Source organism: Oncorhynchus nerka, linkage group LG5 (genome assembly GCF_034236695.1).
Source record: "Oncorhynchus nerka isolate Pitt River linkage group LG5, Oner_Uvic_2.0, whole genome shotgun sequence".
Lineage (NCBI taxonomy): Eukaryota > Metazoa > Chordata > Actinopteri > Salmoniformes > Salmonidae > Oncorhynchus > Oncorhynchus nerka.
Window position 1 is genome coordinate 30,050,417 of NC_088400.1, and position 24,838 is coordinate 30,075,254.

The 24,838-nt window shown below is 48.3% G+C and overlaps 1 protein-coding gene across 1 annotated transcript in view; it reads right to left on the reverse strand.

Moving 5' to 3' along the window:
• Nucleotides 1–24,838, reverse strand: part of LOC115129327 (collagen alpha-1(XXIII) chain-like) — a 297,388-nt gene that overhangs the window by 20,418 nt on the left and 252,132 nt on the right. The window contains exons 10-19 of the mRNA XM_065018177.1: nucleotides 24,641–24,712; nucleotides 23,437–23,517; nucleotides 19,957–19,983; nucleotides 19,762–19,788; nucleotides 19,549–19,602; nucleotides 10,529–10,573; nucleotides 10,407–10,451; nucleotides 10,218–10,295; nucleotides 9,956–9,979; nucleotides 3,896–3,931 (exon numbers count right to left, since the gene is read on the reverse strand). Of these exons, the coding sequence (XP_064874249.1) occupies nucleotides 3,896–3,931; nucleotides 9,956–9,979; nucleotides 10,218–10,295; nucleotides 10,407–10,451; nucleotides 10,529–10,573; nucleotides 19,549–19,602; nucleotides 19,762–19,788; nucleotides 19,957–19,983; nucleotides 23,437–23,517; nucleotides 24,641–24,712 (489 nt within the window). The remainder of the gene's footprint in view (nucleotides 1–3,895; nucleotides 3,932–9,955; nucleotides 9,980–10,217; nucleotides 10,296–10,406; nucleotides 10,452–10,528; nucleotides 10,574–19,548; nucleotides 19,603–19,761; nucleotides 19,789–19,956; nucleotides 19,984–23,436; nucleotides 23,518–24,640; nucleotides 24,713–24,838) is intronic.

The following is a 24,838-nucleotide window of genomic DNA, read 5'->3' on the forward strand; positions in this document are numbered from 1 at the left end:
TTCAACAGGTCGAGCATGCGGATTAATCGGGCGGTCCCTAGCCGTTTGATTAATTCATCAAGTCGGGGCATGGGATAGGCGATTTAATTGACCTTTCTAAAATCATTACAGAACGGAATGGTGCCGTCTGGTTTCGGCACCAACAGTATGGGGCTGCACCACTCACTATTCGATTATATCAGCTTCCAACATCGTTTTTACCTCGGTCCTGACAGCCTCTCTCCTTGCTTCCTGTAGGCGGTAGGGTCTCAACTTCACCTTTTTCCCGGGTTTGGTGATGATGCTGTGCCAGATCGGTGTGTCCTGGTTCACTGGAGAACACATCCAGGTTTCTGCCGACCAAATCCCTCAGCTCCTGCTTCTGGGCTTGGCTCAGCTGCTCCCCCATTGGCACCTCTCCCGGCTCGGTTTCTGTGGTAGCCTTCTTCGGGGAAATAGAGTACATCACGTGCATTCCATTTCTTTAGCAAATTCACATGGTAAAGCTGGGTGAGATGCCTACGTCCTGGCTGTCTGATCCTATATTTAACTTCACCCACCTTCTCAATGGCTTCGTGTGGCCCATTCCATTGGGCCAAAAGCTTACATTCTGAGGTGGGGACCAACATCAACACTTAGTCTCCTGGATGAAAGTCCCTTCATTGTAACCCTCTGTTGTACACCCGCGCTTGGGCCTCCTGGGCCTCCAGCAGGTGTTCCCATACCAGGGGCCACAGGGTTGCCATCCGATCTCTCATGTCACCTATGTGCTCCACCAAGGTTCGGCGGGGCAACGGTTGCGGTTCCCAAGCTTCTTTAGCCACGTCCAGCAGTCCTCGGGGTTGTCTCCCGTACAGGAGTTCGAAGGGAGATAATCCTGTTGAAGCTTGGGGCACTTCTCAGATCGAAAACATCAGGTAGGATAGCAGCTGGTCCCAATTCTTTCCGTCAGCCTCCATCACCTTCTTTATCATCTACTTCAGGATTCGATTGAATCTTTCCATCAACCCATCGGTCTAAGGGTGAAACACTGAGGTGTGCAACTGGATTATTTTCATTAGCTTGCATAGATCATTCATGATTTGTGACATGAACGGGGTGCCCTGGTTGGTCAATATCTCATCGGGGATGCCTACTTGGGAGAACAGCATGACCAACTCATGTGCGATTCCATTGGTGGCCATGGTGCACAGGGGAATGGCTTCCGGGTACCCGGTGGCATAATCCAGAATAACTAGTGCACTCGGTTGCTCTTGGGTAGAGGTCCCACCAGGTCCATTGCGATCCTGCTGAAAGGGACTGAAATAATAGGGAGGGGAATTAAGGGACTGTGAAACAGGGTTTTGCTGGCACTCCGGGCAACTGCGGCAGTATTCTTCCACTGCCAGTAAAATCGTGCCTTGATCCTGTCTAAGGTCTTCTCCACCCTTAAGTGAGCCCCAAGAAGGTGGGAGTGCTCCAACTGCAGGACAGACATACAAAGGGACGGGGCACCAACAACAACTCCAGACATTCGTCATTCTTCTTCACGGCCTGATATAGCAACTTCTTCTTTATAGAAAAATGGGGGTAGGTTATTTGACTTACCCCTCCACTGGCTTTCCGTCTACCGCGGTCACCTGCTGGAGAGCGCTGGCCAAGTTGGGATCCTTCAGTTGGGCCATGTCGAACCGGCCCGCTAGAGAGGCGAGCTCTGACGCCACCTCATGGTCCATTGGGAACATGTCTTCCAGACTCGCCACCTCTCCCTCCAGTCTGGCTTCAGAGTCCCCCTCTGAGAGGGGTTTGGTTGATGCCTGGGGATTCACATCCTGGAATCCACATATCCGGTCATTCCGCCTTCTGGCGTCTCTCCCAACTCTCCGGCTTCCTACTCCCTTCTGGTTCCCTAGATTCCCAACGTCTCCAGACATACTGGTCCACAGTTGGCGGACCATCGGGAAATCCCTCCAGATAAGGACCAGCACAGGCAGGTTTGGGATGACTCCCACTGGTCCTGTGTGTTTTCCCTTTGTGGTCTGTAAGTGGAGGAGTGTGGTAGGGTAGTCCTTGGTCTCACCGTGTATGCACATGATTGCCACGGTCTCCGCCAGGTTTGGGGACTGGGTGATGTCAGGTCGGATGACCATACTCCCAGAGTCCACAAGTGCCGTGGTGTCCTTTCCATTGGCTCTTACCGGGGTTACAGGGGAAGGACCACTCTCCATAGTCCAGCATGCCATCAGCAAGCCGCAGGGCCGCCCGTTGGGTACCTCACTGGTTGAGGCCGAAGGCATTGGGACATCGCCGCTTAAACCGTTCCAGGCGATGTGTCCCGGCTCGCCACACTCATAGCATTTCCTGCTGTCCAAGAAGGGGCGTCATCTCATGGAGCTGGCTGTTGTTGTTCCTCCATCCTTGGCCGGTGTCAAGGCGTGGTCCTCCATCCTTTTTCGCTCCTTCGGGCGAGTGGAGGGTTCCTCCTTCCGTGCTTGTCCACTGTGCAGGACCTCCAAAGCTACCTGTTGTCCTTCCACCAGTTTATCTGTGCTCTGGAGGTTAGTTTGGCTGGCTAACTTTTTTAGCTTTGAACGGGAGAGAATGTATACATTTATCTATGACCACTTTCTCGATGGTCGTGAGCTTCAGGGGCTCAGCAATTAGCCAGCCTAATTAGATCATGCATTTGTGATCAGTGGGCTGCTGTAAGATCATATGCCCAATCATGGAATCTTTATGCCCTACTAATCAGAGTGTAACCATACCGGTGCAGGATCTCCTTTTTCAGCACCTCGTAATGCATCGCCTGGTCAACCTGATAGGTCTTCTGTGCCGTGCCTGACAGGAAGGGTGCTAAGAGGCTGGCCCATTGCTCATGGGGCCATTTATCCCTAGCCGCCGTCCTCTCGAAGGCATGCCTCAATGTCGTCAGCCTCTGTCAGCTTCAGTATAAACCTACTGGGTTTGGGACAAGAGACTGCTGCGCCTGCCACTATGCCAGCCTGGGCAGCTGTCAGCTGACGGAGTTCAGCTCGCAGGAGAGCGGTCTGCTGACGCTGTTCATCCAGCAGCTCCCAGTGCACAGCCTGCTGTGCTATGTTCGCCTCCACCATTGTGCTCTGTGTCTGTTTAGTTATTGAGCTTGGTTTGGGTTGCCCGCATTCTCCACCATATGTAGCAGGCGTGGGGTTTCCACATCACCAAGTTCAATAACAAAACATGCACCAGTAGCACAACTAGAATTCAAATGGGGAGTTTATTAGGGATTTTGGTACACTGGGGAATAAGAGGGAATTCACCAATTACTTCACAGTCCACAAGCCGTTCTCGTTGTCCATTCTGTTCTCCAGGGGTAATCCTAAAACTCGGGTCCTCAGCCAATACAGTTTGGTACACAAGGGGGGTAATCCGACAGCCCAAGTCACAACGGGTAATCTCATAGATCTTGTCCTCTCTTCTCCCACTCTTCATAACACAGGTTTTTCTCTCCTTTCTCTGCCTCCTTGTGCAGGCTGCTTCCTCTTTTATCCCACAGCCTTGCCTCGTTGGGGCAGGAAGTCCAACAAAGGCTATGGGGTGGAGCCAGTGGGCTGCAAGATATCTCCCCTCAATAACCACTCCCCGGATATTGATAGAACGGATATTGATAGAACGGATATTGATAGAACGGATATTGATAGAACGGATATTGATAGAACGGATATTGATAGATTGGATATTGATAGAATGGATATTGATAGATTGGATATTGATAGAATGGAAATTCATAGATTGTATATTGATAGAATGGATATTCATAGATTGTATATTGATAGAATGGATATTGATAGAACGGATATTGATAGAATGGATATTGATAGAATGGATATTGATAGAATGGATTATAGAAACTAATAGAAGAGATGGCATGTGTATAGTTAGATAAATAAGACCTTACCTTTCCACCTGGGGACCCTGGTAATCCTGGTGGGCCCTAGAAAGGGACAGACAGAGAGAGAGAAAAAAATATAGAGAAAGATATATATATATATATATAGAGAAAGATATATGTATAGAGAGAGAGGTTACACGAAATACAAAACATCAGTTCAATTAAATGTGTCACAGCGTTCAGCAAAAACAGTAACATTGTGGATTTCACAATATGACCATGTCAGTAAACAAACAGATCATTATTTTCCTCTCCTCTCTCTTATTCTCCTCTCTGATGAGGACCATCTTCGTTATGGATGCTTTGATGCAAATATGGCCATATTCAGGCAGGGCATGCAGTTGGCAAAACACAATACCCTGGCATTGTATCACACAACATGGATGGTATAATTAACCCCGGGGTTAGGACGGTTGAACTCTCAGAGAAGGGCATTGTATCACACAACATGGATGGTATAATTAACCCCGGGGTTAGGACGGTTGAACTCTCAGAGAAGGACTTTGTATCACACAACATGGATGGTATCATTAACCCCGGGGTTAGGACGGTTGAACTCTCAGAGAAGGACATTGTATCACACAACATAGATGGTATAATTAACCCCGGGGTTAGGACGGTTGAACTCTCAGAGAAGGACATTGTATCACACAACATAGATGGTATAATTAACCCCGGGGTTAGGACGGTTGAACTCTCAGAGAAGGACATTGTATCACACAACATGGATGGTATAATTAACCCCGGGGTTAGGACGGTTGAACTCTCAGAGAAGGACTTTGTATCACACAACATAGTTGGTATAATTAACCCCGGGGTTAGGACGGTTGAACTCTCAGAGAAGGACTTTGTATCACACAACATAGATGGTATAATTAACCCCGGGGTTAGGACGGTTGAACTCTCAGAGAAGGACTTTGTATCACACAACATAGTTGGTATAATTAACCCCGGGGTTAGGACGGTTGAACTCTCAGAGAAGGACTTTGTATCACACAACATGGATGGTATAATTAACCCCGGGGTTAGGACGGTTGAACTCTCAGAGAAGGACTTTGGAGGCTTGGGCAAACAATCGGGAATATATTAATCAACCAATCAAATGTACAAAAAAAGGATCCAAACATTTCAAAGGTCCCTGTATACATGGCACCCAAGGGTACTGAAAGCACCTCCTTCTTCAAACAGCTAGGCTTCCCACGACAGATGAAACAGAGCAGTACCTATCCAATTGCTTTGCCCTAGTTTTTGTCATGCCCTCAATCTGGAGGCCACGCACTGCAAGCCTGTGTAAGTGGCCGAGACTGCCAAATATCAGCACCACCAGCTAGCACCTACACCTGAGGCTGTCCAAGCGTGCCACGGGGGGTTGGTATTTAAGCAGCTTCTCGGCAAAGGCCTGCTCCATGTATCCGTCAAATGAGCCCCTCCCCCTGGCCTCCCCCTCAACAACAATATCTGGCATATTGGGCACACAGGAAAACACATCATCATCAACATCAAACCAGGTCATGCCTAGCATTGTACAAATCCTTGTAAGAACAGCAGCCTTTCCCAACATGGGCAATTGACTCCATTACATTTGACTCATGTAGAATACAAAATGGGTCATTGGTTTATAGGGTACCAGAGTGCTAGATTATATTTTATTGATAGAACTTGCAGCCTCGCCTTAATATTAAAGGTGAGAATATCCTCGCCAATGGCAGCATTTTGGCACATGGAATGGGAGAAAGAGTGGTCAGCACAGTCCAGAGCAGCGAGTTTCCTCTGCAGCCTCAGGCTGGTCCAGTGTTGCTATAGCTGCATCCGTCTGATACCAAGGAGTGTTGTCCTGGATGTAGGATGAGATGTTCCATCGTGGGTGACAGAAGCCTCCACAACAACACCGCAATCTGGCACAACTACATCAGAGGCCGTCACTGGTTGAGTTTACATATCAGCCCATGTCCACCTGACCTTCACTCCAGTCCTGTTGCACAGGTCGTTGAGGTCCGGCCAGTTTGACTAGACTCCAAAGCCTGCAGCATGAATGTCCAATTTTCCATTGGCCAACCGTGTGCAAAGCTGTCATCAACACAAAGGGTGGCTACTTTGAAGAATCTCAAATATAAAATATATTTGGATTTGTTCAGACTTTTTTGGTTACTACATGATTCCATATGGGTTATTTCATAGTTTTGATGTCTTCACTATTATTCTACAAAGTAGAAAATAGTAGAAATAACGAAAAGCCCTTGAATGAATAGCTGTGTCTAAATTTTGACTGGTACTGTATATGTTTAATGACGAGAGTAAACTCTGACAGGTTTATTCATTAGCGTAAATGTTGGGGGCTTAACTATCAGTTTTATATTTGTACCAGCAGTTACCTCTGCTGCATCTTTCATAGAACACTGCACATGTTGTGTCTTTCCCTTCCTGTACAGACCATTGAAATTAGTTATCATTATACTAATTGAAGCACTAACACACAGCCGTTATATTGACTTAGCTTAGGATGTAGGGAAACAAAGCACTGACCCGGAAAGAGAGAGATACACATGCACACACACACACACACACACACACTCACACACAAACACACCAAATACCTCCACCCACCAGCAGTAAACCTAAAACAACCCCATACACGTTGCAGTAGACCTAGCCAGCACTATTAGCATCCTAACCTCTCCTCACCACAGACTTTAATGGGGCAGGATGGAGTAACTCACTCAGGGCAGGAGAATGGAAACGCTGGACTCAGACTGACATTCTCTCAATGCAGCATGGACGGTTTCCTGGGTAAGGGCTGAGACGGCTGACCCTAGGGCTGGGGCTAATGCATGGTTCTATTTCTGGGTTCTGGATTAAGGATGTGAGACCATGGTCCTTCCTGTGGCGGTTAGAGATGAGCGACAGGTCGGCTCCATCATGCCTCCTGGTCCCCTCCGCCACAAAGCAGCGGTTGTGTGTACTCTCTGGAACACGGCGCGGTCTTGAAGCAATAAAAGATGGAAATCATATTCATTCCCAGAGGTGTATAATACATGCTGATTCTCCCTCTCTACCAGGTTTAAGTTCTGTGCTCCACCAAAACCATGGCAACGGAAAAGATTTACGAACAACTATTGTTTCAAGTTGCTCCATCTTCTGAAACGACAGCCACCCACAGAGATAATTTGAATGCCGTAAAAACAAATGAATCAATTCTGAAGTGCAACACAATGTTTACTACCAAGTTCATCACTTAAATATTACAGCGGATGGAATCAGTATGGTGAAATGACTAACAACTGATTTGGGTTGGGACAGAGTTCACCTTCCCAAGGTTGGACTCTCTCCGAAACGTATTAAGAGAGAGCATGTAAACTGAGGTAGATAGGTTTCAGAGCACTGATCAGATCTTAGGTCCATGTTGTAACCAGCTCATTTGTATGGGCCTACTCTAGACCTGGTCTCCAGGGACCCATGTACAGTGGGGCAAAAACGTATTTAGTCAGCCACCAATTGTGCAAGTTCTCCCACTTAAAAAGATGAGAGAGGCCTGTAATTTTCATCATAGGTACACTTCAACTATGACAGACAAAATTAGATTTTTTTTAACAGAAAATCACATTGTAGGATTTTTAATGAATTTATTAGCAAATTATGGTGGAAAATAAGTATTTGGTCACCTACAAACAAGCAAGATTTCTGGCTCTCACAGACCTGTAACTTCTTCTTTAAGAGGCTCCTCTGTCCTCCACTCGTTACCTGTATTAATGGCACCTGTTTGAACTTGATATCAGTATAAAAGACACCTGTCCACAACCTCAAACAGTCACACTCCAAACTCCACTATGGCCAAGACCAAAGAGCTGTCAAAGGACACCAGAAACAAAATTGTAGACCTGCACCGGGCTGGGAAGACTGAATCTGCAATAGGTAAGCAGCTTGGTTTGAAGAAATCAACTGTGGGAGCAATTATTAGGAAATGGAAGACATACAAGACCACTGATAATCTCCCTCGATCTGGGGCTCCACGCAAGATCTCACCCCGTGGGCTCAAAATGATCACAAGAACGGTGAGCAAAAATCCCAGAACCACACGGGGGGACTGCAGAGAGCTGGGACCAAAGTAACAAAGCCTACCATCAGTAACACACTATGCCGCTAGGGACTCAAATCCTGCAGTGCCAGACGTGTCCCCCTGCTTAAGCCAGTACATGTCCAGGCCCGTCTGAAGTTTGCTAGAGAGCATTTGGATGATCCAGAAGAAGATTGGGAGAATGTCATATGGTCGGATGAAACCAAAATATAACTTTTTGGTAAAAACTCAACTCATTGTGTTTGGAGGACAAAGAATGTTGAGTTGCATCCAAAGAACACCATACCTAGTGTGAAGCATGGGGGTGGAAACATCATGCTTTGGAGCTGTTTTTCTGCAAAGGGACCAGGACGACTGATCCTTGTAAAGGAAAGAATGAATAGGGCCATGTATGGTGAGACTTTGAGTGAAAACCTCCTTCCATCAGCAAGGGCATTGAAGATGAAACGTGGCTGGGTCTTTCAGCATAACAATGATCCCAAACACACCGCCTGGGCAACGAAGGAGTGGCTTCGTAAGAAGCATTTCAAGGTCCTGGAGTGGCCTAGCCAGTCTCCAGATCTCAACCCCATAGAAAATCTTTGGAGGGAGTTGAACGTCTGTGTTGCCCAGAAACAGCCCCAAAACATCACTGCTCTAGAGAATATCTGCATGGAGGAATGGGCCAAAATACCAGCAACAGTGTGTGAAAACCTTGTGAAGACTTACAGAAAACATTTGACCTCTTTCATTGCCAACAAAGGGTATATAACAAAGTATTGAGATAAACTTTTGTTATTGACCAAATACTTATTTTCCACCATAATTTGCAAATAAATTCATTAAAAATCCTAAAATGCGATTTTCTGTATTTTTTTTCTCATTTTGTCTGTCATAGTTGAAGTGTACCTATGATGAAAATTATAGGCCTCTCTCATCTTTTTAAGTGGGAGAACTTGCACAATTGGTGGCTGACTAAATACTTTTTTGCCCCACTGTATATAGTGGTTTTTAATCAGAACCACATGCCATTGAAGAGATAGGGATCTGTTATTAGCATGTAGCATGGGGCCCTGCATGACGGAGTGAAATGTCTCTCTGTATGAAGAGGAGAGCTTTGTGTCTAGAATGGGAAATGAGTTAAAAGACCCCCCTGCCCCCTTCTCTCTTTACTATGGGTCCCGACTGGATTGAGCCATAAAATGTAAACAGGGTATTATATCATTCAAATTTCAAACCACCACATACCAGGGTTCATCTCAAGCCCCATATCCTATGAGGCAACAATAATACAATGCAATGAAGGATGTTTTGATTCTGCATGATTAAAAACGTCACTTCAGGCTACGTAAAATTAGATATTGTGTTGCAGCTGGAAGGTATTTATGGTGGCTTAGTGTTGCGTCCTGTACAGACGTAGGATCTTACTGTGATCACCCTACTCCCAGGAGAACTTTACTGCAATGCAGGAAATGTTCAACTCATAGTGTATTTGAGGTTTAAAATGTCTTCTAAAGTTTGTAATTTACACTTTGAAACTTCAGACTTGACTTTCCCTTACGGAAAATGTATCAAACCCTAAACAAATGTCCATTAATTATAATCCCCATTTCCTGTTTCTGCATAATAATTTTCCTGCTGTAGCAAACTGGCTCAAATACATCATGAGCTGACAGTGGACGGTAGCGGGAGACTTTGGTTACATGTATCTGGTTAATAGAGGGAGTTAGTTGTGGTGACAGAGTAATGACATTAATATGTCTGATGTCAGGCCTGTGGGATAGAGTTTCCATCTTACACAAACACACAGAAACAAACAGGGGGTATTCACACAGGTCTATGAAGTTACATGTGTACACTCACGTGTGTGTGTGTGTGTGTGTGTGTGTGTGTTTGTGTGCACGTGTAATGTATGTGTGTGGGGGCACACTCACTTGAATGACTGTATATGCCTATGTCTAAGTATCAGTCACAGATCACATCATCTACCACACCATGCAGTGACAGTGGATTACCCTGACACTGATGGTCTGGATGGCCTGTCGGGGAGGAACAGCAGCATGTTAAGTCTGTCTGAATATACTCCAGGAGGAGAGTTGCAAAATTCAACTTTCCCAGAATTCACAGGGCTTCCAGAAATCCTTCCAACTGTGATTTTCAGAAAACCAGGGAATGTTGGGAATGCTAACTGAATTTCGCAAGCCTATCTAGGAGAGTCTATGGACCTTCAAATACACACCAGGTATATTGTCGACATCTCTGACTGGGAGGACTCACCTGGAAGGCTTCTAGCAGCTTCCCATTGAAGTCAATGACCTCAGTAGAGCCTGGAACCCCTTTCTCACCAGGGTAACCCTGAGAGGAGAGGAACAGAGAGAGGGGGACTTAGAAGCATACAATAATAACATGAGAAGTTAGGTGACAGTTAACTGATCCTTAGTGGGTTAATAGGCTGTGTATATCTACCATGTCTCCCTGGGCTCCTTGCTCTCCGATATCTCCTTTGTCTCCCTACAAAATACACACAAACCCAAATGTATTGTCTGTGTCACAAGAAACAATCTTTATTGTATCTAGAGGTCTCATACCTTAAACCCAGGGAGTCCGTCCATGCCCCTCTCACCAGCTGGGCCCTGTTCACACAGAGGCATAGGGGTTAGAAAGCCACGTCACAGTACGAGATGTGACTATATCCTAAACTGTAGGAGGATTGCCTGTAGTGGTATAATGTCAGCTGAAAGGGGTAGTGGTGAAGGACAACACCAGAGGAACTGAGAGGGATTATCACCATAGAACAGGCCTGTAGTAGACATGTGTTACAGGCTGTAGAGAGGCCAGACCTGTCCAGTAGGCCTTCATCTATCCCTGGCCACATTCTGAGCTGGAGTAGAGCAGTTTGTTCCTGATAACAACTTTAGTAACCACAAACATCAGCTCATTTCGACTCACTGCCAGACAGCTATGCGTCCCAGGAGTGTGTTCACACATACTTCATGTTGCGCCCTGTAGCTGATAGAGAGGCCAAGTGGCCGGCAGCTGGGGTTTCTGCAGTATTAAATACCCTATGACATCACTGGGCCAGGGGAGAGGGGTTAGGACTGGCTAGAGGCTGGCAGGACATCGGACCAGAGAGAAGAGAGAGATGGTGAGAGAAAAAGAGGGAGAGATGAAGGGAGTACAAATGAGAAAGAAAGCTATGTGTTTGATGTATTTCTGAAGAAATCATAGTGCCCACCCAAGACCTGTTAAGAGCGATAAACTCCAGAAAGAAACAAGTGAAGAAGGAGGAATGAAAGAGAGTGAGATATGAGAGGCAGGGACGGCCAGAAAGAGAGAGAGATATGAGAGGCAGGGACGGCCGGAAAGAGAGATATGAGAGGCAGGGACGGCCAGAATGAGAGAGAGATATGAGAGGCAGGGACGGCCGGAAAGAGAGATATGAGAGGCAGGGACGGCCAGAAAGAGAGAGATATGAGATGCAGGGACGGCCGGAAAAAGAGATATGATATGCAGGGACGGCCGGAAAGAGAGATATGTGAGGCAGGGATGGCCGGAAAGAGAGATATGAGAGGCAGGGGCGGCCAGAAAAAGAGATATGAGATGCAGGGACGGCCGGAAAGAGAGAGAGATATGAGAGGAAGGGACGGCCAGAAAGAGAGAGAGATATGAGATGCAGGGACGGCCGGAAAGAGAGAGAGATATGAGAGGAAGGGACGGCCAGAAAGAGAGAGAGATATGAGATGCAGGGACGGCCGGAAAGAGATAGAGATATGAGAGGAAGGGAAAGCCAGAAAGAGAGAGAGATATGAGATGCAGGGACAGCCGGAAAGAGAGAGAGATATGAGAGGAAGGGACGGCCAGAAAGAGAGAGAGATATGAGATGCAGGGACGGCCAGAAAGAGAGAGAGATATGAGAGGAAGGGACGGCCAGAAAGAGAGAGAGGTATGAGATGCAGGGACGGCCGGAAAGAGAGATATGAGAGGCAGGGACGGCCAGAAAGAGAGAGAGATATGAGAGGCAGGGAAAGCCAGAAAGAGAGAGAGAGAGAGATATGAGAGGCAGGGACGGCCGGAAAGAGAGAGAGATATGAGAGGCAGGGAAAGCCAGAAAGAGAGAGAGAGAGATATGAGAGGCAGGGACGGCCGGAAAGAGAGAGAGATATGAGAGACAGGGACGGCCGGAAAGAGAGAGAGATATGAGAGACAGGTACGGCCGGAAAGAGAGAGAGATATGAGAGACAGGGATGGCCGGAAAGAGAGAGAGATATGAGAGGCAGGGACGGCCAGAAAGAGAGAGTTCACTTCCGGGTTGGAGCGAGCCGGTCGCATCCGCGCTTCGGTCTGCAGGTTGTATAACTTTTTCATTACATTTCATTACATGTCATTATAGTACAACGGTCTGATTTGTCTAATCTTAGCAATTTCTTCTTAGCTAGCTACATAGTCGTCGTTGTATCAAAGATAATTGCGTAATTATCGTATTTCGTCGTCTCCTATCTGCCCAACACGTTCACCGTCTACCGTAGCACTGTAGTAACTATCACACTCAACTGAACGACTTGATTAGTGTAGTGTTAGCTAGCTACATAGTTGTCTTTGCTGTTTTCGTATCCAAGATAATTGTGTAGTTTAGAGTGTGGAGTCTTAAGAGTGATAATTGCGTTATTATCGTATTTCGTCGTCCTCCTATCTGCCTAGCAGCTAGCATACGTTCACCGGCTACCGTAGCACTGTAGTAACTATCACACTCAACTGAACGACTTGATTAGTGTAGCATTAGCTAGCTACATAGTTGTCTTTGCTGTCTTCGTATCCAAGATAATTGTGTAGTTAGAGTGTGTAGTCTTAGAGTGATTATCTTAATTCACTGAGGTTAGCTAGCCAGCTATTTTGTCGTCCTTAACGTAGGAGACACTCCTAGCTAGCCAATAGCCAGCCAACGTCTACTGAATAGAACTTTCGCATTCCGGTCGCATTCCGCTTCGCTCCACAGGTAGTATCACATTTTCATTTCATTTCATTACAGTCCCAACGGTGTGATTTGTTTGATCGTAGCTAGCTACATAGCTAGCTACATAGCCGTCTTTGTTTCAAAGATAATTGTGTAGTCTAGAGCGATTTTCTAGGTTAGCTAGCCAGCTATTGTCGTTCTCCTAACGCAACGTAACGTAACCAACACTGCTAGCTAGCCAGCTAGCTCCCGAAAAGCAGCATTGTAGAAACTTCACACTCAACGGTACGACTTGATTAGGGTAGTGTCAACAACGCAGCTAGCCTACCCCAGCAGTACTGTATCATTTTAATCATTTTAGTCAATTAGATTCTTGCTACGTAAGCTTAACTTTCTGAACATTCGAGACGTGTAGTCCACTTGTCATTCCAATCTCCTCTGCATTAGCGTAGCCTCTTCTCTAGCCTGTCAACTATGTGTCTGTCTATCCCTGTTCTCTCCTCTCTGCACAGACCATACAAACGCTCCACACCGCATGGCCGCGGCCACCCTAATCTGGTGGTCCCAGCGCGCACGACCCACGTGGAGTTCCAGGTCTCCGGTAGCCTCTGGAACTGCCGATCTGCGGCCAACAAGGCAGAGTTCATCTCAGCCTATGCCACCCTCCAGTCCCTCGACTTCTTGGCTCTGACGGAAACATGGATCACCACAGACAACACCGCTACTCCTACTGCTCTCTCTTCGTCCGCCCACGTGCTCTCGCACACCCCGAGAGCTTCTGGTCAGCGGGGTGGTGGCACCGGGATCCTCATCTCTCCCAAGTGGTCATTCTCTCTTTCTCCCCTTACCCATCTGTCTATCGCCTCCTTTGAATTCCATGCTGTCACAGTTACCAGCCCTTTCAAGCTTAACATCCTTATCATTTATCGCCCTCCAGGTTCCCTCGGAGAGTTCATCAATGAGCTTGATGCCTTGATAAGCTCCTTTCCTGAGGACGGCTCACCTCTCACAGTTCTGGGCGACTTTAACCTCCCCACGTCTACCTTTGACTCATTCCTCTCTGCCTCCTTCTTTCCACTCCTCTCCTCTTTTGACCTCACCCTCTCACCTTCCCCCCCTACTCACAAGGCAGGCAATACGCTCGACCTCATCTTTACTAGATGCTGTTCCTCCACTAACCTCATTGCAACTCCCCTCCAAGTCTCCGACCACTACCTTGTATCCTTCTCGCTCTCATCCAACACTTCCCACACTGCCCCTACTCGGATGGTATCGCGCCGTCCCAACCTTCGCTCTCTCTCCCCCGCTACTCTCTCCTCTTCCATCCTATCATCTCTTCCCTCTGCTCAAACCTTCTCCAACCTATCTCCTGATTCTGCCTCCTCAACCCTCCTCTCTTTCTGCATCCTTTGACTCTCTATGTCCCCTATCCTCCAGGCCGGCTCGGTCCTCCCCTCCCGCTCCGTGGCTCGACGACTCATTGCGAGCTCACAGAACAGGGCTCCGGGCAGCTGAGCGGAAATGGAGGAAAACTCGCCTCCCTGCGGACCTGGCATCCTTTCACTCCCTCCTCTCTACATTTTCCTCCTCTGTCTCTGCTGCTAAAGCCACTTTCTACCACTCTAAATTCCAAGCATCTGCCTCTAACCCTAGGAAGCTCTTTGCCACCTTCTCCTCCCTCTTGAATCCTCCTCCCCCTCCCCCCTCCTCCCTCTCTGCAGATGACTTCGTCAACCATTTTGAAAAGAAGGTCGACGACATCCGATCCTCGTTTGCTAAGTCAAACGACACCGCTGGTTCTGCTCACACTGCCCTACCCTGTGCTCTGACCTCTTTCTCCCCTCTCTCTCCAGATGACATCTCGCGTCTTGTGACGGCCGGCCGCCCAACAACCTGCCCGCTTGACCCTATCCCCTCCTCTCTTCTCCAGACCATCTCCGGTGACCTTCTCCCTTACCTCACCTCGCTCATCAACTCATCCCTGACCGCTGGCTACGTCCCTCCCGTCTTCAAGAGAGCGAGAGTTGCACCCCTTCTGAAAAAACCTACACTCGATCCCTCCGATGTCAACAACTACAAACCAGTATCCCTTCTTTCTTTTCTCTCCAAAACTCTTGAACGTGCCGTCCTTGGCCAGCTCTCCCGCTATCTCTCTCAGAATGACCTTCTTGATCCTAATCAGTCAGGTTTCAAGACTAGTCATTCAACTGAGACTGCTCTTCTCTGTATCACGGAGGCGCTCCGCACTGCTAAAGCTAACTCTCTCTCCTCTGCTCTCATCCTCCTAGACCTATCGGCTGCCTTCGATACTGTGAACCATCAGATCCTCCTCTCCACCCTCTCCGAGTTGGGCATCTCCGGCGCGGCCCACGCTTGGATTGCGTCCTACCTGACAGGTCGCTCCTACCAGGTGGCGTGGCGAGAATCCGTCTCCTCACCACGTGCTCTCACCACTGGTGTCCCCCAGGGCTCTGTTCTAGGCCCTCTCCTATTCTCGCTATACACCAAGTCACTTGGCTCTGTCATAACCTCACATGGTCTCTCCTATCATTGCTATGCAGACGACACACAATTAATCTTCTCCTTTCCCCCTTCTGACGACCAGGTGGCGAATCGCATCTCTGCATGTCTGGCAGACATATCAGTGTGGATGACGGATCATCACCTCAAGCTGAACCTCGGCAAGACGGAGCTGCTCTTCCTCCCGGGAAGGACTGCCCGTTCCATGATCTCGCCATCACGGTTGACAACTCCATTGTGTCCTCGTCCCAGAGCGCTAAGAACCTTGGCGTGATCCTGGACAACACCCTGTCGTTCTCAAATAACATCAAGGCGGTGGCCCGTTCCTGTAGGTTCATGCTCTACAACATCCGCAGAGTACGACCCTGCCTCACACAGGAAGCGGCGCAGGTCCTAATCCAGGCACTTGTCATCTCCCGTCTGGATTACTGCAACTCGCTGTTGGCTGGGCTCCCTGCCTGTGCCATTAAACCCCTACAACTCATCCAGAACGCCGCAGCCCGTCTGGTGTTCAACCTTCCCAAGTTCTCTCACGTCACCCCGCTCCTCCGCTCTCTCCACTGGCTTCCAGTTGAAGCTCGCATCCGCTACAAGACCATGGTGCTTGCCTACGGAGCTGTGAGGGGAACGGCACCTCAGTACCTCCAGGCTCTGATCAGGCCCTACACCCAAACAAGGGCACTGCGTTCATCCACCTCTGGCCTGCTCGCCTCCCTACCACTGAGGAAGTACAGTTCCCGCTCAGCCCAGTCAAAACTGTTCGCTGCTCTGGCCCCCCAATGGTGGAACAAACTCCCTCACGACGCCAGGACAGCGGAGTCAATCACCACCTTCCGGAGACACCTGAAACCCCACCTCTAAGGAATACCTAGGATAGGATAAAGTAATCCTTCTCACCCCCTTAAAAGACTTAGATGCACTACTGTTCCACTGGATGTCATAAGGTGAAAGCACCAATTTGTAAGTCGCTCTGGATAAGAGCGTCTGCTAAATGACTTAAATGTAAAATGTAAATGTAGATATGAGAGGCAGGGTCGGCCGGGAAGAGAGAGAGATATGAGATGCAGGGACGGCCGGAAAGAGAGATATGAGAGGCAGGGATGGACAGAAAGAGAGAGAGATATGAGAGACAGGGACGGCCGGAAAGAGAGAGAGATATGAGAGGCAGGGACGGCCGGAAAGAGAGAGAGATATGAGAGGCAGGGACGGCCTGAAAGAGAGAGAGAGATATGAGACGCAGGGTCGGCCGGAAAGAGAGAGAGATATGAGATGCAGGGATGGCCGGAAAGAGAGAGAGATATGAGAGGAAGGGACGGCCGGAAAGAGAGATATGAGAGGCAGGGACGGCCAGAATGAGAGAGAGATATGAGAGGCAGGGACGGCCGGAAAGAGAGATATGAGAGGCAGGGACGGCCAGAATGAGAGAGAGATATGAGAGGCAGGGACGGCCGGAAAGAGAGAGAGATATGAGAGGAAGGGACGGCCAGAAAGAGAGAGAGATATGAGATGCAGGGACGGCCGGAAAGAGAGAGAGATATGAGAGGAAGGGACGGCCAGAAAGAGAGAGAGATATGAGATGCAGGGACGGCCGGAAAGAGAGAGAGATATGAGAGGAAGGGAAAGCCAGAAAGAGAGAGAGATATGAGATGCAGGGACAGCCGGAAAGAGAGAGAGATATGAGAGGAAGGGATGGCCAGAAAGAGAGAGAGGTATGAGATGCAGGGACGGCCGGAAAGAGAGATATGAGAGGCAGGGACGGCCAGAAAGAGAGAGAGATATGAGAAGCAGGGAAAGCCAGAAAGAGAGAGAGAGAGATATGAGAGGCAGGGACGGCCGGAAAGAGAGAGAGATATGAGAGGCAGGGAAAGCCAGAAAGAGAGAGATATGAGAGGCAGGGACGGCCGGAAAGAGAGAGAGATATGAGAGACAGGGACGGCCGGAAAGAGAGAGAGATATGAGAGGCAGGGACGGCCAGAAAGAGAGAGAGAGAGATATGAGAGGCAGGGTCGGCCGGGAAGAGAGAGAGATATGAGATGCAGAGACGGCCGGAAAGAGAGATATGAGAGATAGGGACGGCCGGAAAGAGAGAGAGATATGAGAGACAGGTACGGCCGGAAAGAGAGAGAGATATGAGAGACAGGGACGGCCGGAAAGAGAGAGAGATATGAGAGGCAGGGACGGCCAGAAAGAGAGAGAGAGAGATATGAGAGGCAGGGTCGGCCGGGAAGAGAGAGAGATATGAGATGCAGGGACGGCCGGAAAGAGAGATATGAGAGGCAGGGATGGACAGAAAGAGAGAGAGATATGAGAGACAGGGACGGCCGGAAAGAGAGAGAGATATGAGAGGCAGGGACGGCCAGAAAGAGAGAGAGATATGAGAGGCAGGGACGGCCGGGAAGAGAGAGAGATATGAGATGCAGGGACGGCCGGAAAGAGAGATATGAGAGGCAGGGATGGACAGAAAGAGAGAGAGATATGAGAGACAGGGACGGCCGGAAAGAGAGAGAGATATGAGAGGCAGGGACGGCCGGAAAGAGAGAGAGATATGAGAGGCAGGGACGGCCTGAAAGAGAGAGAGAGAGATGAGACGCAGGGTCGGCCGGAAAGAGAGAGATATGAGATGCAGGGACGGCCGGAAAGAGAGAGAGATATGAGAGGAAGGGACGGCCGGAAAGAGAGATATGAGAGGCAGGAACGGCCAGAATGAGAGAGAGATATGAGAGGCAGGGACGGCCGGAAAGAGAGATATGAGAGGCAGGGACGGCCAGAATGAGAGAGAGATATGAGAGGCAGGGACGTCCGGAAAGAGAGAGAGATATGAGAGGCAGGGTCGGCCGGAAAGAGAGATATGAGAGGCAGGGACGGCCAGAATGAGAGAGAGATATGAGATGCAGGGACGGCCGGAAAGAGAGAGAGATATGAGAGGCAGGGACGGCCGGAAAGAGAGATATGAGAGGCAGGGACGGCCAGAATGAGAGAGAGATATGAGAGGCAGGGACGGCCGGAAAGAGAGATATGAGAGGCAGGGACGGCCAGAAAGAGAGAGATATGAGATGCAGGGACGGCCGGAAAGAGAGAGAGATATGAGAGGCAGGGACGGCCGGAAAGAGAGATATGAGAGGCAGGGACGGCCAGAAAGAGAGAGATATGAGATGCAGGGACGGCCGGAAAAAGAGATATGATATGCAGGGACGGCCGGAAAGAGAGATATGAGATGCAGGGACGGCCGGAAAGAGAGAGAGATATGAGAGGAAGGGACGGCCAGAAAAAGAGAGAGATATGAGATGCAGGGACGGCCGGAAAGAGAGAGAGATATGAGAGGAAGGGACGGCCAGAAAGGGAGAGAGATATGAGATACAGGGACGGCCAGAAAGAGAGAGAGATATGAGAGGAAGGGACGGCCGGAAAGAGAGAGAGATATGAGAGGAAGGGACGGCCAGAAAGAGAGAGAGATATGAGATGCAGGGACGGCCGGAAAGAGAGAGATATGAGAGGCATGAGAGGAAGGGGGACGGCCAGAAAGAGAGAGAGATATGAGATGCAGGGACGGCCGGAAAGAGAGAGAGATATGAGAGGAAGGGACGGCCAGAAAGAGAGAGAGATATGAGATGCAGGGACGGCCGGAAAGAGAGATATGAGAGGCAGGGACGGCCAGAAAGAGAGAGAGATATGAGATGCAGGGACGGCCATAAAGAGAGAGAGATATGAGAGGCAGGGACGGCCAGAAAGAGAGAGAGATATGAGCGGCAGGGACGGCCGGAAAGAGAGAGAGATATGAGCGGCAGGGACGGCCGGAAAGAGAGAGAGATATGAGAGGCAGGGACGGCCAGAAAGAGAGAGAGATATGAGATGCAGGGACGGCCGGAAAGAGAGAGAGATATGAGATGCAGGGACGGCCGGAAAGAGAGAGAGATATGAGAGGAAGGGACGGCCGGAAAGAGAGAGAGATATGAGATGCAGGGACGGCCGGAAAGAGAGAGAGATATGAGAGGAAGGGACGGCCGGAAAGAGAGAGAGATATGAGAGGCAGGGTCGGCCGGAAAGAGAGAGAAGATAATAAGAGAATAAAACACAGGTGGTCTGTTGCTAGTCTGACAGAGATAAAAAGAGAAGGTGTGTTAGCGTTAGCATCATCACCTTTGACCCTGGGGGTCCATGTGGTCCTGCGTATCCTGCTTCACCATCTTCACCCTGAGAGTGCACAGGGGTCAACAAAGGTCAATACTCCAGCGTCTACCTCATTGCAGGCATCTATGCAGGTATAAACTTCATGCACTTAAAGTGTGCTTTATATATGCTTATATGTGTATCACTGTGCTATGTAGTGTGAGTAGGAACTTGGAGACTTACTGGCTTTCCAGGTGAACCTGCTTGGCCCTGTGAATGACAGAGATGTAATTGGTGTATCTTCTCCAAACTGTAACTGCTAGTGCACAAAACTAAATAACATGACTCTAGGAACAGTACTATATAACATGCTTGTGTACTAGTAAAACAGTCAAAAACACAAAGAAACATTCAAATGTGTATAACAATCAGACTCACCTCCATACCATCGCGACCAGGGAAACCCTATGGAGAGCAGAGCAGAAAACACACATCAGGATTGCCATAGATATTGTGTATTCTGAGGAATAGCCACTAGAGGTCAGTGCTCTATCAGCCTACAGAGAGTTATGGTTAGGTGCCTGCTATCATGCTATGTACAGTATGTTGAGCTGTTTTTGGCTCCATCTACCCAGAGCCATATACACTGAGTGCACAAAACATTAGGAACACCTGCTCTTTCCTTCACATAAACTGACCAGGTGAATCCAGGTGAAAGCTCTGATCCCTTATTGATGTCACTGGTTAAATTGACTTCAACATGTGGCTCAGTTGATAGAGCACGCCGCTTTCAACGCCCGGGATCGTGGTTTGATTCCCATGGGGGACCAGTATGGAAAAAAATGAAAATAATGATGTGCTCACTATTGTCAGTCGCTCTGGATAAGAGTGTCTGTTAAATAACTGTACCTCTGTTTAAAATGAACTGTGACGTACATGGGCATAACAAGCCTCTTTCTCTATCGGTAGACATCCTATTACTTCATACCCCATCAAACACAGAATGTCTTATTATTGTCTGGAACCAAGTGGTGATTACAATGAATCCGTTAAATAAAGATGTTGATTGTGTGTGTGTGTGTGTGTGTGTGTGTGTGTGTGTGTGTGTTTGTGTTTGTGAGTGTGTGTTTGTGAGTGTGTGTTTGTGTGTGTGTGTGTCCGTGTGTGTGTGTGTGCGTGTGCGTGTTTGTGAGTGTGTGTTTGTGTTTGTGTGTGTGTGTGTGTGTGTTTGTGTGTGTGTCCGTGTGTGTGTGTTTGTGAGTGTGTGTTTGCGTGTGTGTTCCAGGTGGATGTATTGTATGCTTGGTGTGTGTTGCTTGGTGTGTGTTGCTTGGTGTGTGTTCAACCATGTGTGTTGAAGTCCTCCATAGAGAGGCAGGACAAGAGAGAACCAGGTGTGTTGAAGTCCTCCATGGAGAGGCAGGACAAGAGAGAACCAGGTGTGTTGAAGTCCTCCATAGAGAGGCAGGACAAGAGAGAACCAGGTGTGTTGAAGTCCTCCATGGAGAGGCAGGACAAGAGAGAACCAGGTGTGTTGAAGTCCTCCATAGAGAGGCAGGACAAGAGAGAACCAGGTGTGTTGAAGTCCTCCATGGAGAGGCAGGACAAGAGAGAACCAGGTGTGTTGAAGTCCTCCATAGAGAGGCAGGACAAGAGAGAACCAGGTGTGTTGAAGTCCTCCATAGAGAGGCAGGACAAGAGAGAACCAGGTGTGTTGAAGTCCTCCATAGAGGGGCAGGACAAGAGAGAACCAGGTGTGTTGAAGTCCTCCATGGAGAGGCAGGACAAGAGAGAACCAGGTGTGTTGAAGTCCTCCATGGAGAGGCAGGACAAGAGAGAACCAGGTGTGTTGAAGTCCTCCATGGAGAGGCAGGACAAGAGAGAACCAGGTGTGTTGAAGTCCTCCATAGAGAGGCAGGACAAGAGAGAACCAGGTGTGTTGAAGTCCTCCATAGAGAGGCAGGACAAGAGTGTGTTGAAGTCCTCCATAGAGAGGCAGGACAAGAGAGAACCAGGTGTGTTGAAGTCCTCCATAGAGAGGCAGGACAAGAGAGAACCAGGTGTGTTGAAGTCCTCCATAGAGAGGCAGGACAAGAGAGAACCAGGTGTGTTGAAGTCCTCCATAGAGAGGCAGGACAAGAGAAAACTAGGTGTGTTGAAGTCCTCCATGGAGAGGCCAGGTCAGGAGAGTTGGCCTTGGGGATGCTGTGTAAGCATCCCCTCAGACAGACAGACAGACAGACAGACAGACAGACAGACAGACAGGGTCTCTTAAGTCTCTCAGGTCTCTCAGCTCTATCAGGTCTCTCAGGTCTCTCAGCTCTCTCAGCTCTATCAGGTCTCTCAGGTCTCTCAGGTCTCTCAGGGTCTCTCAGGTCTCTCAGGTCTGTTCTCTGTTTTTCTACTTCCAACACTTACTGCTCTACTGTAATAAATATGAGAATGTGAGGTTACTAACTAACTCTCTCCTCATATTTCCCATTTTCTCCAATGCCTACTTGAGAACAGGGATGTGTTCCATGTGGCTTCCTTCCTGTCTCTCTAAACGTATGGGTGCACGCACATACACAGACCACCACACACACTCTCCCCTCTCTCTTCACCTTTGGACCCTATTGTGTAATAGTTTCTGAATCAACAATAACTATTCTCCTCTCCTCTCCAGTCTGTTGTCCTTCGATGCCACTGTCTTCTGCCCTCTCACCTTTACCATCCTCCCCTTATTATGTAATCTCATGACATGGTGGACAGCATGTCCCTGACCCTCTGATCTTAAACCCTCCTCATTAGAGAGAGAGCGAGAGAGAGAGATGGAAAGAGAGAGAGAGAGAGATAGCACATTGACTCAGGGAACAGCACTCCTTCTTCACTGTGTGTCTCACACGTCTGACTTCAACATGGACAGGGCTACCACCCTGCTTTGTTTTGCTGATTTGCGTTCTGCAACTCCTTTAATGAATTCAGAAAGTACATTGAATAAGGACTAGGTTAAATAAATGCCCTCTCTTACTGACATTTTTCATTTAAGACCAGCTTCGACACCATGCCAACTGCCAATATGGGTAACAGTGTTGATCTTGGATAAAAACAACTTACCCTTAAGCCCTCCTGCCCTCCAACCACAGTTTATGCCTGTTGTTCTAGATTAATCAAACCCAGGCTGGGTTAAAGTTAAAACAGTGAAACAGTGACGGCCTAAGGCGAAAGAGCTATTGTTTGGCGAGGCAGGGAAACTGTTGGTGAACCCAGAGAGAATGCCATATCTGTTACATGAGCACAGAGTGACAGGGCTGGGGTAGGGGAGGCTTGGGGGGGGGAGTATGGAAGGCTGGGAGAGACTAAGACTAGCTGGATGACATTGTGGCCTTCTCTTACAGAAACCAGAAGAGGCCTATTTTGGGCTGTTTTAGGTAAACCGCAGCTCGCTGGCAGCACAGTAGGCTTCGGTCAACATGGGGTCCCTGCACTCAGAGTAGACCCTCCCCCATCACTCTCCATCACTGTCACACCCCTATGGTCAACACGACCAGATCAACACGGTTGTGGTCGACACAGCTATTGATGACTAAGGTGTTGGAGTGACCAGAAACTAATGGTGTTAACCTAGTTCTCCATCATCAGCTGGAACTAAGAGAGAACACAGTGATGGTAAATAGAAGGAGAAACCGAGGAGAGGGAGGAGAGAACCATAAAGACAATGGAAAGTTATGTGTTTATGTGGGAATATGTGAATCCATTGTAGGTATACGTGGGGGTATGTGGGTGTATGTGGGTGTATGTGGTGTATGTGGTGTATGTGGGTGTATGTGGTGTATGTGGGTGTATGTGAATCCATTGTGCGCATACGTGGGGGTATGTGTATATTCCAACTTTACCTGTAGGTGTGTGTGATATTTGTGTGTAAGGTAATGCTGTTACCTGTTCTCCAGCCGGGCCACGGGGCCCGTCTTTTCCCGTATTTCCAGGAGGGCCTCTGGGGCCAGGAGACCCTTGGTCACCCTGCAGGACGACACATCAGAGGGATAAGAAAGAGGGAAAGAAAGATGAAAGGAATGATGCGAAAGATGGCGACAAACCAACAAATATGGAGAAAATTACAATATTTACCATATAACGCACACACACACACACACACACACACACACACACACACACACACACACACACACACACACACACACACACACACACACACACACACACACACACACACACACTCTCTCCCAGGCACGAGACGTGTTAACTAAGTATTAAATACAACATAAACTGAACTGTGAAATTAAGTGTTTAATTTCTTCCTGCAGTTATCTAGCCAAAATGAACCACCTCGCATGAAAGGTTGTTTTACCAATGGAAATACAATCTACATGGCAAAAACTTCCCTCCTTGGTACTTTTTAACTTCCCTTAACACAATTAGCACAATCCCACTAAGGAAAATCCACAGCAGTATTTTCAGACAGTGGTCAAGTAATCCAATGCCTAAAGTCGACCCTCATCATGCTCGTGTTTCCCTGCTCTGTTCTTGTTTAACTGGATCCATTGTCTTAACCAGTCTTCTCATGCTATTCACATGGATATTCCCAGCATTCTGCCTCACAGACATACTGAATGTGATGGTCTGATCCTGTGTGTTGTGGTGAGATGTGAGAGAAGGACCTTTTCATTTAGACTGATACTCTCCAGGTCTTCACCCATCAGACTCTAGGCCTGTTTCCCTGTGTAGATAATTAGCATAGCTCCACCAACAAAGCTGTTCTATTCCCAATGTAATGAAAAGCACACATTCCTGAAGCCTCTCTAACATGTGGCCCTGCAGTTCTCCTCAGAGAGGGTTTCTACTGGTTTGCCATGTTTCAAAACAGGCATCATAGGAAAACACAAGCATACACACACATAAAAACGAACACAGCACATCCTGAAACAAACATCCAATAATGTGTGCATGAAGAGATGGATGGACTGAGACAGCAGCAGAGAGCTGGGGAAGTGTGAGGAAGCAACAGAGAGAGAGATAATGAAGAAAAGGGTGAGCGATATCAAGCAGTGAATGAGAGATATCAACCAGCAGTGAAAGTGTTAGAGCTGGTTAGAGGTCCACACATGCCTTAGTGGAGGTGTACCTTTATTAAGCGTCTCTGGAAGTTGGACTGGTCACCAGACATAAAGCCATGGTCATAGCGGGGAAAGACCATCTGAAGCAGGAGAACAGATGACAATAGGGAAAGAGAGAGAAAAGGAAGAGAGGGAAGAGAGGGAAGAGAGGGAAGAGAAGGAAGAGAAGGAGGAGGGATAGATAAGGAAGAGAGGGATAGAGAAGG